Genomic DNA, 13240 nt, shown 5'->3' with positions numbered 1-13240 from the left:
AAATAAATGACGCCACATTAATATAAAGTACTTGTTCCATATTAGCAACTGAAATGTTTATAATGAGCCATTTGCAATCTCCTTCTGAAAACCCCATAAACTTTTGTATCTCTTGTTTCAGCATTTGCTTCTCACTCAGGAGAACAATAGAAATAATTGCTTTCTTACTTAAATTAGTTAGGCTCATTCCATGCTGAGCTGTTTGTTCCCTTGCAGTTCAATATCAGGAAACAACCAGCAGTAGTTTTGCAAGGACAAAAATAGCTGATTGGAAATAATGTATGTACAACATGTACAGGAAATTCAAGAGACACATAGTGGAAAATTAATGTAAGGAATAAGAAGTAGAACTACAGTATGTTGCTCTCAAAATGAGGATTCATCAGATAAACTGCTTTTTGAATATAGGCCAAAAAAGCAATCTTTACAACTTCATTATTACCAAATTCAAATAATGCACCTCATCCTGCTGTGAATATAAAAATATAACTATGGCTTCTGTACCAAAAGACTAAAATCTATCATTTTCAGGGCAGAGCTGGTTAGCAAATTAACAATGGGACTTTTGGTGAGGATAAAAGACATCCCTGAAGAAACAGAGATGATATTACAGCTGAAATTGTTCGCCAGAAGTAAAATCCAAGCCAGTGAATTCTCTATGGATAAAGGAGAGATAGTGAGATTCTCCCACATATACTCTAGACCAGGGATGTCAAACTGCTGGCCCACGGGCCGGTTGCATCATACAGAGGCTGCGTCCACCCCAGCTCTGGCAATGCAAAAATAGTCACGATATGTCACGACATGTCACGTGACGCAGCGAGTTTGACACCCATACTCAAGACCACGGGTCGGCAACCTGCAGCTCTGGAGCCGCATACAGCTCTTTCAGCCTTCTACTGAGATTTGCAGAGAGAGAGACAGAGATAGAGAGAGGCACTTGCACTTGCACTTCCCTTCTCTCTCTCTCTCTCTCTCTCTCTCTCTCTCTCTCTCTCTCTCTCTCTCTCTCCGATCTTCTGCTGACCTGGCCAGCCAGCCTCACGCTTTTCTCCGACAAGCTGACACACCATGGACATTCTTATTGGGCTGGCTTTACACCATTAGAATCTATGTCCCGCGATTGGTTGGCTCCCTCAACGTGTCCATCCCCTGCAGAAAGGGCATGGCTCTTCATGCAGGCTTGCCCCCTCACGGGGCTCCTGATTGGCCCTGTGCCTGGGCACCCCGCCTCCTGAGAGAAGTGTGGCCAGGAAGTCCCTTTCCCGAGCTGGCCCCATCCGAGGTGCACATGGCCAGGGAGCATTGCGGGGCAGCCCTGGGATCCCCCCTGGGAGCGGCCCGCTGGAGCCTCTGCTGAGCGGGCCAGCCCTCCCACAAGCCACAGCCCTGAGGGAATGCAGCCCCTGTGATCCCCAGCCAGTGCTACCATTGGTCTTGCTGGCCGGGAAGGCGCATCGGAGTCCCAGCTGCTGGGAAGGCGATCGGCCTGCTCCTCTCCCATTGCCCGCTCTGCCCATCTCGAGTCTGGCTGGAGCAGCATTGGTACTTCCAAAGGTGGCCGCTTCAAGGTCATATGGGCAGTCCTCGGCTGCTCCCCTCCCCTCCGCACCTCCAAATCGATCCCCGGGCCACCGCCTGTGACCCCCAGTGATCACCAACTGGCACCTTTGGCCAAGCATCTCTGGGCAAACGTGCTGCGTTTCTATTTGCTTGGGCCTGCATCTTTGAAATGCAGGTGACGGGCCCCCCAGTGATAGGCATCTGTTAATTTCCCAAGGGATGCCTACTGGAAGAGGAGAAATGACTTGATAGGGGGCAACCCCATCTTAGGGGCTGGCTTGGCTGCAACTTTCCTGCCCTGCAGCCTTTGGTCAAACATGCTGCCAGTGGCTCACAATCAATTGGCCAAACCCAGCAGGGAGCTCTGGCAGGCTCAGGAGTGAAAAGAGGGAGGGGAACAGTGAGAGAAAAAAGCTATAAGAGCCGGGGGGCTGAATGGCCACCCCCATCCCCACCTTCCCACAAGATACACTCCCCATTCGCAGGACCTTAGACCTTTGTGGCCCTCCCTCAAGGCATGAGGATGGACAGACATTTTAGGAAATCTTTTTATTTACAAAAGGGGTGGGAAACAGACACATGGAATGTGGGATGAAGTATGAGCGGTCAGGAACTGCTTGGCATCCCAGGATGAAGAAAAAATCAACCTGGAATTAGGAAGAGGTAAACAATTTGTCCCCAGTGCTGGGTTTTCCCCGCATGCAGAATCCAGAGCAGGGCTTACACTGGTGGCCTCCCCTTTAGGTGGTGACACACTCAGTGCAGAAAAGGAGGGTCCCAGGCACAGAGCAGCTTCCTTCGGTGCCTCCTGACTTCTACAGTGGAGGGACTTTGTGCCAAGTTAGACCACAAGGAAACTTGCAAGCTTTGCTCTGTGAGCGAGGTTCCAATCCTTCCTGCTGCTGAGAGGCCACGTGGGCTGCCAACCCTCCACGCCATGGGCAAGAAACATGGCTACAGTTCTGACTTGCACTGCAGATACATGGAAATGCACTGTGTAAAACAGTGTTGCCCAACCTTGGCAACTTTAAGACCTGTGGACTTCAACTCCCAGAATTCCTCAGCCAGCATGGTTTTCATGACGTTTCATGACCCAACTAGGTAACGTCATCCATGCTAATGGCTGGCTGCGGAGACACAGCAAGGGCAGGAGAAGAGCGCCGGTGTAAAACCAGCCCAATAAGAATATCTGTGGTGTGTCAGCTTGTTGGAGAAGAGCGTGAGGCCGGCTGGCCAGGTGAGCAGAAGATCAGAGAGAGAGAGAGAGAGAGAGAGAGAGAGAGAGAGAGAGAGAGAGAGAGAGAGAGGGAGGGAGGGGGAAAGAGGGAGAGAGAGAGGGAGGGAGGGAGGGAGGGAGAATATGAATATATGTGGTTGTCCTTACTAGACTTTTAGTAAAGAACGTTTAATGAAATATTTTGATTTTTTTTTAATTAAGAGATGAGGTATGGGGATAATTATGCTGTATTTAAAGATGGTTGATAAGCTACTAAAATTGTTAATTTAACTTAATATTAAAATATTAAGGGAAAATTAACTATCAGGTCACTGATTGGCTAAAAGTTTGAATGTTTAAAAATAACTTAAGATTTGAATTTAAGATATTGTTATGAGTTGAGACAAAGATTAAGTAAAACTTAGAAGTATAAATACTAATAATTAAATTTGTATATTGGTTTGTGGTACAAATGCTGACGGTTTATTATTTTTGTTTGTTTTTTCTTTGTTTTGTTTTGTTTTCTTTTTTTTTTTTGAAAGGAAGGAAGTAGAAGGAAGAAAAGAAAAAAAATATTAGCCCCAAATATGAGATAGGAGACTTAGAAATTGGGGTCATTTAAAATTTGGAAATGATAAAGATTAAATATTAAATGTAAATATCAATGGGAAATTAAAGTTAAGAAAAACTTACTAAGTTATTGTCTAAAAGATGGAATGTCAAATCAATTAAGATATGTATAGACTGAAGATTATTGATGAATACTAGAAATGTATTTTTTGTCTGATTGATAGAATAAGAACTGTATTGGTCCGATATGAGACAGTAGATATCAAAAGGGTTTTGTGGCTCCCAGTGTTTTCTTTTCTGTGGGAAACAGGTCCAGTGGCTCCTCCTGAATAGGTGGCTGAAGCTGATGTTTTTGCAATCTGCTTGTTAGTTGAGTGTCTGGGAGTCAGGGATTCCTTCAAAGCTCATAGCATAATGTAGCCATTAAGGGCACAAAGTTTTTCTGATCTTCATTTCTTATTCATTTTGGAATTAATAGTTTATTGCTTTTTAAAAATTGAGAGCCTCCAGAACAACAGGTTTCATGGTATTCACTGGGTAAGTTTTTTTTCAGAACTTTTCAGAAGATTTTTTTTTTCTTTTAAGGATTTAAAAATTCAGAATTAAAACAAAACAGTGTTGATTTTAGAAATTTATAAATGGATTAAGGGTCCAGATGATTTTAATAACATTTTGAAATTAAGTATAAGAATTCTTTCTATGAGAAAACTATCCATGTTTTTGCATTCAAAATTAAAACAACGTGATAAACTGGGATTTTGAAGGTTGGAAACTACAAATCATCAGAAACAAATAAAGATTATAATTAAAGGGAAAGCATATAAAACTCAATCTAATAATGCAGACTGGAACAAAATCTTTATCAATGGATAACTGAGACATATTTGTGAAAAATAGACTCATAAATTAGTTTTCGAGATCTCTGTCATTATTGAGATGCTGATGCCGTGGAGGAGAAAAAAGTTTTATTGGATGCTTTTAAAAAGAAAGAAAAAAGTAAATATTATAATTTTTTTTAAAAATGTATCTTAATAAACAGCAAGTTAAATGTCCTTTAGTAGTTTTTGAGTATGATCAAAGATTTGGCTTTACTTCCTATTTTCCAGTCTTATGGGCATCACAGTGTTTTTATTCACTAACAAACAAAACAATCCTTTTTATAAAGTGCAAGAAGAAAGAAAAGTTTGAGAACCCAAATTCATTCTCTATGCAAAAAACACTGACATGACAAATAACATCAAAATGCTATACATGTGTATCAGTCTGATAGTGTGTGCATGTATGTGGTGAAATTTTATACAAGCTAAGTATATTGATTATATATTTTGTTGATGATGGTGCTAATCAAAGGAGTTGTAGTGTTGTAATGGAGCCAATTTTCATAAAGAAGAAATGTTGGGTCAATGGTAACTGAAAGCTCTACTGTTTCTTAGTTCCTTTTGAGCTCTGCTGTAATCTCAGTAGAAAAAGGAAGGATTGTATATTGTTGAGTAATTTTAATATAATTACAACTGTTATAATAGAAATTCTTTCTAGAGGCTTATTGGGAATGCCAAAAAGAGCCATTCAAATTGTTAAAAATCTCTTTAGCTTAGAAGAAATGAACACTGTTCCAACTCCTTGGGAATATGGCTATGGAGGTCTCCTAATTAGAATATGAATGTTCAAACATTTCATAAATCATTATCAGTTTTTTATACTAGGATAAATTTATACTAGGATAAAATGCACATGAATGTTTCAGGTTATGGATTCATACATTTCAGTGTGCAATTAACTTTCCTATGAATTCAGTAATTTTTGAAAATATTATTCTATGATTGCTTTAACAGCCACAATGGTTGGAATAATAAATACAGTTAATAATAACTCAGCAACAGCAAGGATTATCAATGTTTTGTGAACCTGTTTATTGCTATTTCTGTATTATCATACCCACACCTCAAGATGTGAATATATATTCTCTGCCTCTTTAGCAAGATGTCTTACCTGATTGCCCTAACAATGTAGAAGTAGTCACTATTCTGCAGCTTGGCCTAATAATACTTTTGTCTAGGTTAAGAATTCATAGAGCAGCATGAAGGATGTAATTATTGATCCATAAAGATTGGGAGATGTTTTTAAGTTTGCATGCAGAAGGCTCCTGGTTTCAATTTCTGGCAATTCCAGAGAAGACTTTCGGGCAACTTGTCCCTGAAATTCTGGCATGCTAATGTCTATGTGAAAAATACTTGTCAAATTGATCAATGGTCTGAATCAGTGTAAGGCAGCTTCCCATGTTTCTAAATGTACCATTTACTCTTCTCACGTGGCTTGTTCCCTTCCAAAAATACTCAGATGTTTAGAGTAGTTCAGAGAAAAGCAGCCTTCAGCAATTTTTAACAGTAAAGTGCCAAATATCTTTGAGTCTTTTGTATGTCTGCATTGCATTCACACTTAACTGTTTCTGAAGTCTGAGCCTTTTTCAGAATTGTTTTGAAATCTTTGAGGAACACAGAAGAAAAGCAGCTGGACTATTAACATATAATTTGATAATCCCCTCTGTATTTGAGAGCTTTTTAAAAACTGCTAGGATTTTATAAAATAAAATTGTAAATAATAATATGTCTCTCAATATGGATTAATTCATCATACTTTAGTGCTTTCTAATGAAAGTAAATTACTATAACTTGCTTAGAAGACATTGCCTTGTCACAACACAAACTCCTCCCTTATGTATTTGTGTATAATGTTGCAATAAAAGTTCTTTCATATTTTGATGTCATCAAGGCTGTGGATGCCTGTGCAATCATGCCAGCTGTGTTTGGCTCAGTGAAATCAAATTTGTTTTAATTTGTATGTATTCAGAAGACCCAGTTCAGTGCCTCTTATGTGTGCATGGGGAGTTTAATGCAGAGACTGAGCTTCTTCCAATAAAATACTTCCAAAATTATTGCAGTACAAGGAAACATTCATGATACTAACCATTCCATTTTATTATATCACTAAATTTATTTCAGGATTGTCAACTTTAATCTTGGGTGTGAGGATGTCTATTCCAAACCCCAGACAAAATAATGAGGCCATTGAATTAACAAATAGTTGAGCTGCATTGTAATAATGCTGCATAATTTTCTTCCTTGCAAGTGGAACTTAAAAATATGTAGGTGTATTAATATTTAGGAATATGATGAAGATGTCTTGGAACTATATTGGCTTCTTATTCTTCCTTCAGTATATTAATTACAAAATATTAGCTCATTAAAATGATAACTGATGTTGAGAAAGAAGGAATAAATATAGATACAGAAGAGAGAGAGAGTCAGAGACAGAGAGAGATTAATACAAATACAGATCAACCTAGTTCCTCACAAAATATATAATTGGTTAAAAGTAAATTCAGAAGATTGAACACAGGCATGAATGTGTGTATGCAAATAACTCATTCATATTAAGTGATCTGAGAATGGAAATGTCTATGTTTGAACATTTTGAAAGCTAAACATACCCCACAAATAGGATGAAAAAACATGCCACATTCATTTTGTTTGCTACATCTCTTTTTTTCTATCACAATTAAATTTCCTAATATGTATATTTTGTAAGTAGCTCTTATTCCTCAAAAAAAACCTGTTTAACACTGTCAATCTGGTGATAGTGAATAAGAATCTGTGAATCAGAAGCAGGTTGCATAGCTGCGGTAAAGAACAGAAAAAATAAGCTGGTACATCTACAGGTGTTTTTGGTATAACATTTATCTAAATGAGTGAGCAGACAAGCCCTTCTAGATATTCACTGACTTCACAGCCAACTAGTCAAACAGACAATTCAATTAACATCAGTCCTAAGATGAATTGCACTCTGTCAAATAAAGAGACAAATTCTCCAAAGGTCTATGGAGGTTCTCAATCATCCAGATCATGATTCTTCCAAAGGTGCTTTTTCAAAAGGCAACTGGACTTTCTTGGGTTTTTTTCTTTGAAAATGTTTTGCTTCTCATCCAAGAAGCTTCTTCAGTTCTCTCTCAGAACATTCACATTTGTTGGGCTCCAACCTAATTTAACACAACCTTGGGTTCAGTTCTTGTTGTTAAAAGGGTTAGGATTAGTTGGATTTCAGGAGAATGGGTATCCCGCAGGCAGGGGCAGCTACAGAGAAGGCACACTTCCTAGATGACAACATTTAAGGGAAAGGACATCTGAAGTACCTCTACCATATCTGAGCTAGTAGACAATTAGATACCCTCAAAGGGAGACAATCTTCCATATAAGCTTTCCCCATACTATATAGGGTTTTAAAAATGATAACCAGAATTTTAAATATGCTACCACATTCTAGACTGAATTATAACTTCTGGTTATTAAAGGGCAGCCCATGTAGACTGTGTTGCAGTAAGCAAAGTGGAAAGTGACCACGGCACGAGTGACAGTAAACAGGATTCATGATTCAGGAATGGGTACAAGTGGTTCATAAAATGAATTTATTCAATGACTCTCTAGCCACAGCAGCCACCTGTTCCTTGAACTGCATCTATAAGTCCAGAAGGCCCCCAAATTCTGCACAAGCTCTGTCCAAGGGGAATGCTACCCCTTCAAGAATCAAAGATGACACTTCACCAGATCCAGATCTACCAAAACCCATGGTCGCTCCATCTTATTAACTAGACTCTTACAGACTCTAGGTACAAGAGCACTAAAATTGTATTGTCTGATCAGCCAGTAGTGATATACAACTGGTATCATCAATATACTGAGGATATTGCACCCATGTCATCAAATAACCTCTTCCAGAAATTTAATGTAGATATTAAAAAACAATATTGAGACACCAACTCCCTGACGCACCAATATCACAGAGTCCTAGGATTAGACTTCTTTTCCTTTCCTTCCCTCTCCCACAAGCAACTGCTGACAAAAGAGGAAAAACATCATAAACAATGCCTCCCACTCCCAACCCCAAAGCTGGTCCAGAAGGATATTGTAGTTGATTATAGTGAAAGCTGACAGTCAATCCAGAAGGGACAGGATGGATACACTATCATCCCAGCTTATCCAGAGGTCATCCACAAGCATGACCAATGCCATCTCGGCACTGTAGCTCTGCCTGAAGTTTGATTGAAAACAGTTCAGTACTGAGACCTTGTTGGATATTGGGGTTCCCTTTTGGAGCTGTGCCCATTTGGGATTGGGTGTGGTATCAACCAAGATCTCAGGACAGTGGTAGTGGAATTGCTGGGATATCCTGGTGACATTCAGAGGCTCTGTCCCACAAGTAACTGATATGAGATTCTATTTGTTAAGTTGGGCTCTAGGGATCAATTGGACTGTTGTGCAATATCAGCATTCATACTGCATAGCACCTTCTTTAACTCATCTCCTTGACTTTATTGCTAGTTCAACAGTACAATAGAATCTTGACTTCAGAACAAATCATGCTCTTGGCACAATGTTGAGATGAAAATAATCCTGGACTTTTATTTGGATAATCAAGCTGGAGGTTGACAATATGTTTATAAATTTAACAACATTCTTGTAATTACAAGAAAGAATTTAATGAGTTTACTAAACAATATTAGAGCTGAATTTAAATGTCAGCACTAATTGAGGTCAATTATTTTCATTGGGAAAAAGCAAAACCCCTACTATATTTGCATTTTAATTAAGCAAGTATTTGTAACTATCATAAGAACCATTTCAGAACCATTTCAGTGAAATTAATAGAGAGTTGCAATTTTTGCCATAAGTGTAATGTTCTCTCCAATTGTTTTATTTTATTCCCAATAAAATCAAACAAGCAGAGGAAAATCTTTAGGGATTTTTAGGGATCATCTCTGTCCCCATATTAAAACTCATTCTATTCAGCAGGATCCTGCAAAGTCGATGTACCATTTTCAGGTAACTGGAGATTAGCATAGGAGGAATAGGCAAAACCAGTCTTATTTGCACCAATGTCTGAATACAAATATATGAATACATATGACCATGGAGATAAGAATGCTTTTATAAAACAAAAACACCTCGGGATTCCATTAGCAACATCTATTTTAAAAAAAAATATGAAGAGCAACATGTATTTTTAAAATGTGAAATCTTATAATTAATTCATGTATGTTTGATGTTTGTCAGAGTAAATGTATAAGCTCATAAACCTCATTGAATTTGCATTCAGCCAAGTATATAGAATTACAACATAAATATATCAAGAAATTTTTCATCAGTATGTCTCTCTCTTTAATGATTTCAAACTCATTCATTCATTGGATATACTTTTGCTCCGTGAGCATTAATGTAGGTGAGAAGTATTTTGGCTCTCTGCTCTACAACATCAATCAACTTTTCAATGCCTTGGCGCCCTCCTTGACTATCCCAAAAAATTCTGTCCAGGAACAATGACTGAAGCAGTTTTTCCCGTAAATGGTGACTTTTCAGCACAGAAATGGCAGATTCAGGGAACCTGAAATTGAATAAACCCATGCAATTTAATTTAAGTACCACATTGCTATTTCATTTGCAGTAGTGAAATTATGACCATACATAAATGAGGCAAGTTTGGGGCAGTCTATATAATGCAGGTAAATCTAATGGGGAATGAGAAGCCAGTAGTAAAATAGTAACATCGGTGAAAGATTTCCCGATTTTTAAAAAACAAAGTAAAATGAATACAGGGACAAGGTTAAGAAGCACTTTGTAGAAAAATCTGCCATCATATGGTCAACAAAGACAGCAAAGGGGAGTGACTAAACATAATACACAGAGACACCTCAGGAAAAAGATCTGGCAAGGGTAACTATGTCTTCTTATATCTGTGAATTTTCAAGACATTCAATCTCTCTTCATGTATTAAATGCTACACAGCTCTTTAATTTTATCCCCTGCTGCCCATTTATATTTAAAAACTCTTGAAGTTTTTCATGAGTGCTGCAATATTAATTATTTTGAATATCTGATATCTGAATAGATATTGGGAATCAAGCAGGTCCATATCACAGCCAGGATTAAGGGGCATACTGTGCTATCCCTGCTACAGGAACAGCTCTTATATATTTTATAAATCATGGGGTTATTCCATTGTAAAGCAATTGTGAACATGCCGTGGTTAGAATGCAGTATTGCAGGCTGACCCTATACATTACCAGGAATTCAATCCTGATTCAGCCCTCCATCTTTCTGAGGTCAGTAAAATGAGGACCCAGATAGTTGGGGACAATATGCTGACATTTGTAAACCATTCAGAGAATGCTGTAAAGCACTATGAAGCGGCATAGAAGGCTATTGCTATTGTGTGGACCATATTTTAAATCTGAAATGCCTTTACTAGAAAAAGAACTTACTCATTAATGCCTTGTAATATTTTGAAATCCAGATTATCTTCACTTCTGTCAAAGAAACCTTTATTATGTATAAAAACCAAATGCCTTGGGTCATTCTTTCTCTGAATAATGTGAGTCAAAGCTATGTTGTCTTGGTCATCACATTGCTGATTTAGCCCTTTCTGGACACAGGAATCCTCTTTACGTGGTTTGAATCCACAACAGTTCTTATCCAAGCGATGATAGATCTGAAATTGAATAAAGTTTCATTACCATCATGAATCATGGACTCCTATAAACAGTTACTTTTTAGGTTTATGGGGCACCTCAAAAATGCATATAAATATGGACCATCACAACTGCAGATCTATGAAAAAGTATTAAGATGAAACTCATAATCAGTAATCATACTGGCCACAGCAGAGGTAGCTTAAATCTGTATTCATCCCTCCCAGTTTTATAATAATGATTTGCCTCTTGGCCCCACAGTTATTTTCCTCATGGACACAGTCTATAATGCTTCCACAACAATGTGAATACAGGTAATCCTTGACTTACGACCCCAATTGAGCCCAACATTTCTGTTGTTAAGCGAGACATTTCTTAAGTGAATTTTGCCCCATTTTACAAACTTTCTTGCCACAGTTGTTAAGTGAATCCCTGCAGTTGTTAAGTTAATAACACAGTTGTTAAGTGAATCTGGCTTCTCCATTGATTTGCTTGTCAGAAGGTTGCGAAAGGGTATCACTGCAACTGTCATAAATATGAGTCAGTTACTAAGCATTTTAATTTTGATCACGTGACCACAGAGATGCTGCAACAGTCATGTGAAAAATGGTCATAAGTCACTTTTTCGGTGCCGCTGTAACTTCAGTCACTAAATGAACTCTTGTAAGTCGAGGATTACCTGTAATGAGGTGGTCAATAGCCAGGGTCTGCCCAAATATTATTGGCCCCTTCAGGCCACTTCTACACCTTCTGACTTCATAAAGGATCAGTCAGGCATTACATAAATTACCTTATACTGTATATATCAATTTAGGTGTTTGTTTTTTTAAAAGGTAGTAGACCAGTTCTTAAACACAAGCACTTTTTCTATGCTACACAGACGGTCAGTTTAAATGGGAAAAAAGAAGCCATTTCTTCCACATATATGCTTCTGCTTCTGTCTCAAATGAATGAAGTACAGATTTTCTATTAGATTTTATGTAGCCATGCTATTTTCTGTGCTCCGTGGACTACTTATTAACACTGCAGGCCATAAGGACAGAACTGGACTCTTTGGATGCTTCTCTCCACTACTGCCACTTGCAACAAATCACAAAAGAGACACATGCTATTAATCTGTTCAATTACACTTGCAAGTACTGAATTCCAGATGGAGATAGCCTAATTAACAGATCACATGACAGAAGGGTACCAGCAGTGCTTTTTTTGCAAAAAAAAAAAAAAAGGTGCCAGAACTCACACATGTCATACAACCCACCTTGCCTGCCTTACAAGGTTCCATCCAAAAAAGGTGCCGGAACTCCGTTCTGGGCGTTCTATGACAAAAAAAAGCTCTGGGTACCAGTAAAGAAGAATGGAGTAAATTGACCTGTTACTTAGACAACTTGAGTAATGGCTAAAATGTTCATCTCAGATACCTCCTGCAGTTGTTGAATATGAAATAGCTCCACCAAATGTCAGAAGTGCAATTAGAGATAGATGTGTGGCATTATAAATTAAAAGTTTGTAGATCAATGGAACTTTAGGTCACAGGTTGTTCACCATTGTTTTAACATCTCTTCTAAAACTTAATCCAACACCTCATTACCATTTTTCTTGTAATAACCACAAGAATTTCTAATAAAATTACTGTGTGAGTTGGTCATATAAATAAAAAAATGGTTTTCTTCTTTTAAAAAAATGTGCTGCTGAACAACTTATATACTGTCAACAGATCTCTTTGGACATAATTTTCTCACCTGTAAAAGAAAATCAAGAAGTGCCATCTTGGACCATTCATGGTAATGAATATCTGTACATCTCCATTCTGCTTTGGGTACTTTGTCATTTTGCCAGCACTTTTCTTTTAGTTGCTTTTTGTAGGCTTCCCAGGTGAGTCTCAGTGAAGAGTGTGTCTCATTGTCTGTCTGAGCCAAGGAGGGATCCCAAAGAATGACAGGGCGTGGTCCATCATCTCAAGTAAAAACATTTAAAATACCAACGTGAACTGTTAGTTAAATTTAGACTGTACCTAAGACTTATAATCCTTGGTAATTCTTTAGATATTGTCTAAAATTGAAATAGTTAAAAACATATGTTAGTAAAGGGGCCTACTATAGATGTGGTAAGAAGAAAACAAACTGGCAATCATTTTATTTCCCTTAGTTAATATGGTTATATTCCACATCTAAAGAAGCCATTCAAATCAAGGAAGAACCCCAGACATTTTAATTGTTTCCAATACCAGCTGGCTTCTATCTACAAAAGTGCTCTGCTTAAAAAGAGCTCTGATGCTTGATGAAATTAGAAGTAGTTTGGCTGATTTGTTCCTGATATATATCTTGGTAGCTTATTCAAATATTGCAAAACAATATTTATTTATGAGAATGAAACTA

At 38.0% G+C, this 13240-nt stretch overlaps 1 protein-coding gene across 1 annotated transcript in view; it reads right to left on the bottom strand.

Moving 5' to 3' along the window:
• Positions 1–8876: 8876 nt before the first annotated feature.
• The window catches only part of GASK1B (golgi associated kinase 1B), a 20614-nt gene continuing 16250 nt past the window's right edge, over positions 8877–13240 (bottom strand). The window contains exons 2-4 of the mRNA XM_015825445.1: positions 12605–12819; positions 10659–10885; positions 8877–9781 (exon numbers count right to left, since the gene is read on the bottom strand). Coding sequence (XP_015680931.1) covers positions 9574–9781; positions 10659–10885; positions 12605–12819 — 650 coding nt within the window. The 3' untranslated portion in view covers positions 8877–9573. The remainder of the gene's footprint in view (positions 9782–10658; positions 10886–12604; positions 12820–13240) is intronic.

This window comes from Protobothrops mucrosquamatus, unplaced genomic scaffold, assembly GCF_001527695.2.
Source record: "Protobothrops mucrosquamatus isolate PMUCROS unplaced genomic scaffold, P.Mucros_1.0 scaffold2640, whole genome shotgun sequence".
NCBI lineage: Eukaryota > Metazoa > Chordata > Lepidosauria > Squamata > Viperidae > Protobothrops > Protobothrops mucrosquamatus.
Note: the sequence above shows the minus strand (reverse complement) of the source record. Positions and strands in the feature narration are given on the sequence as shown.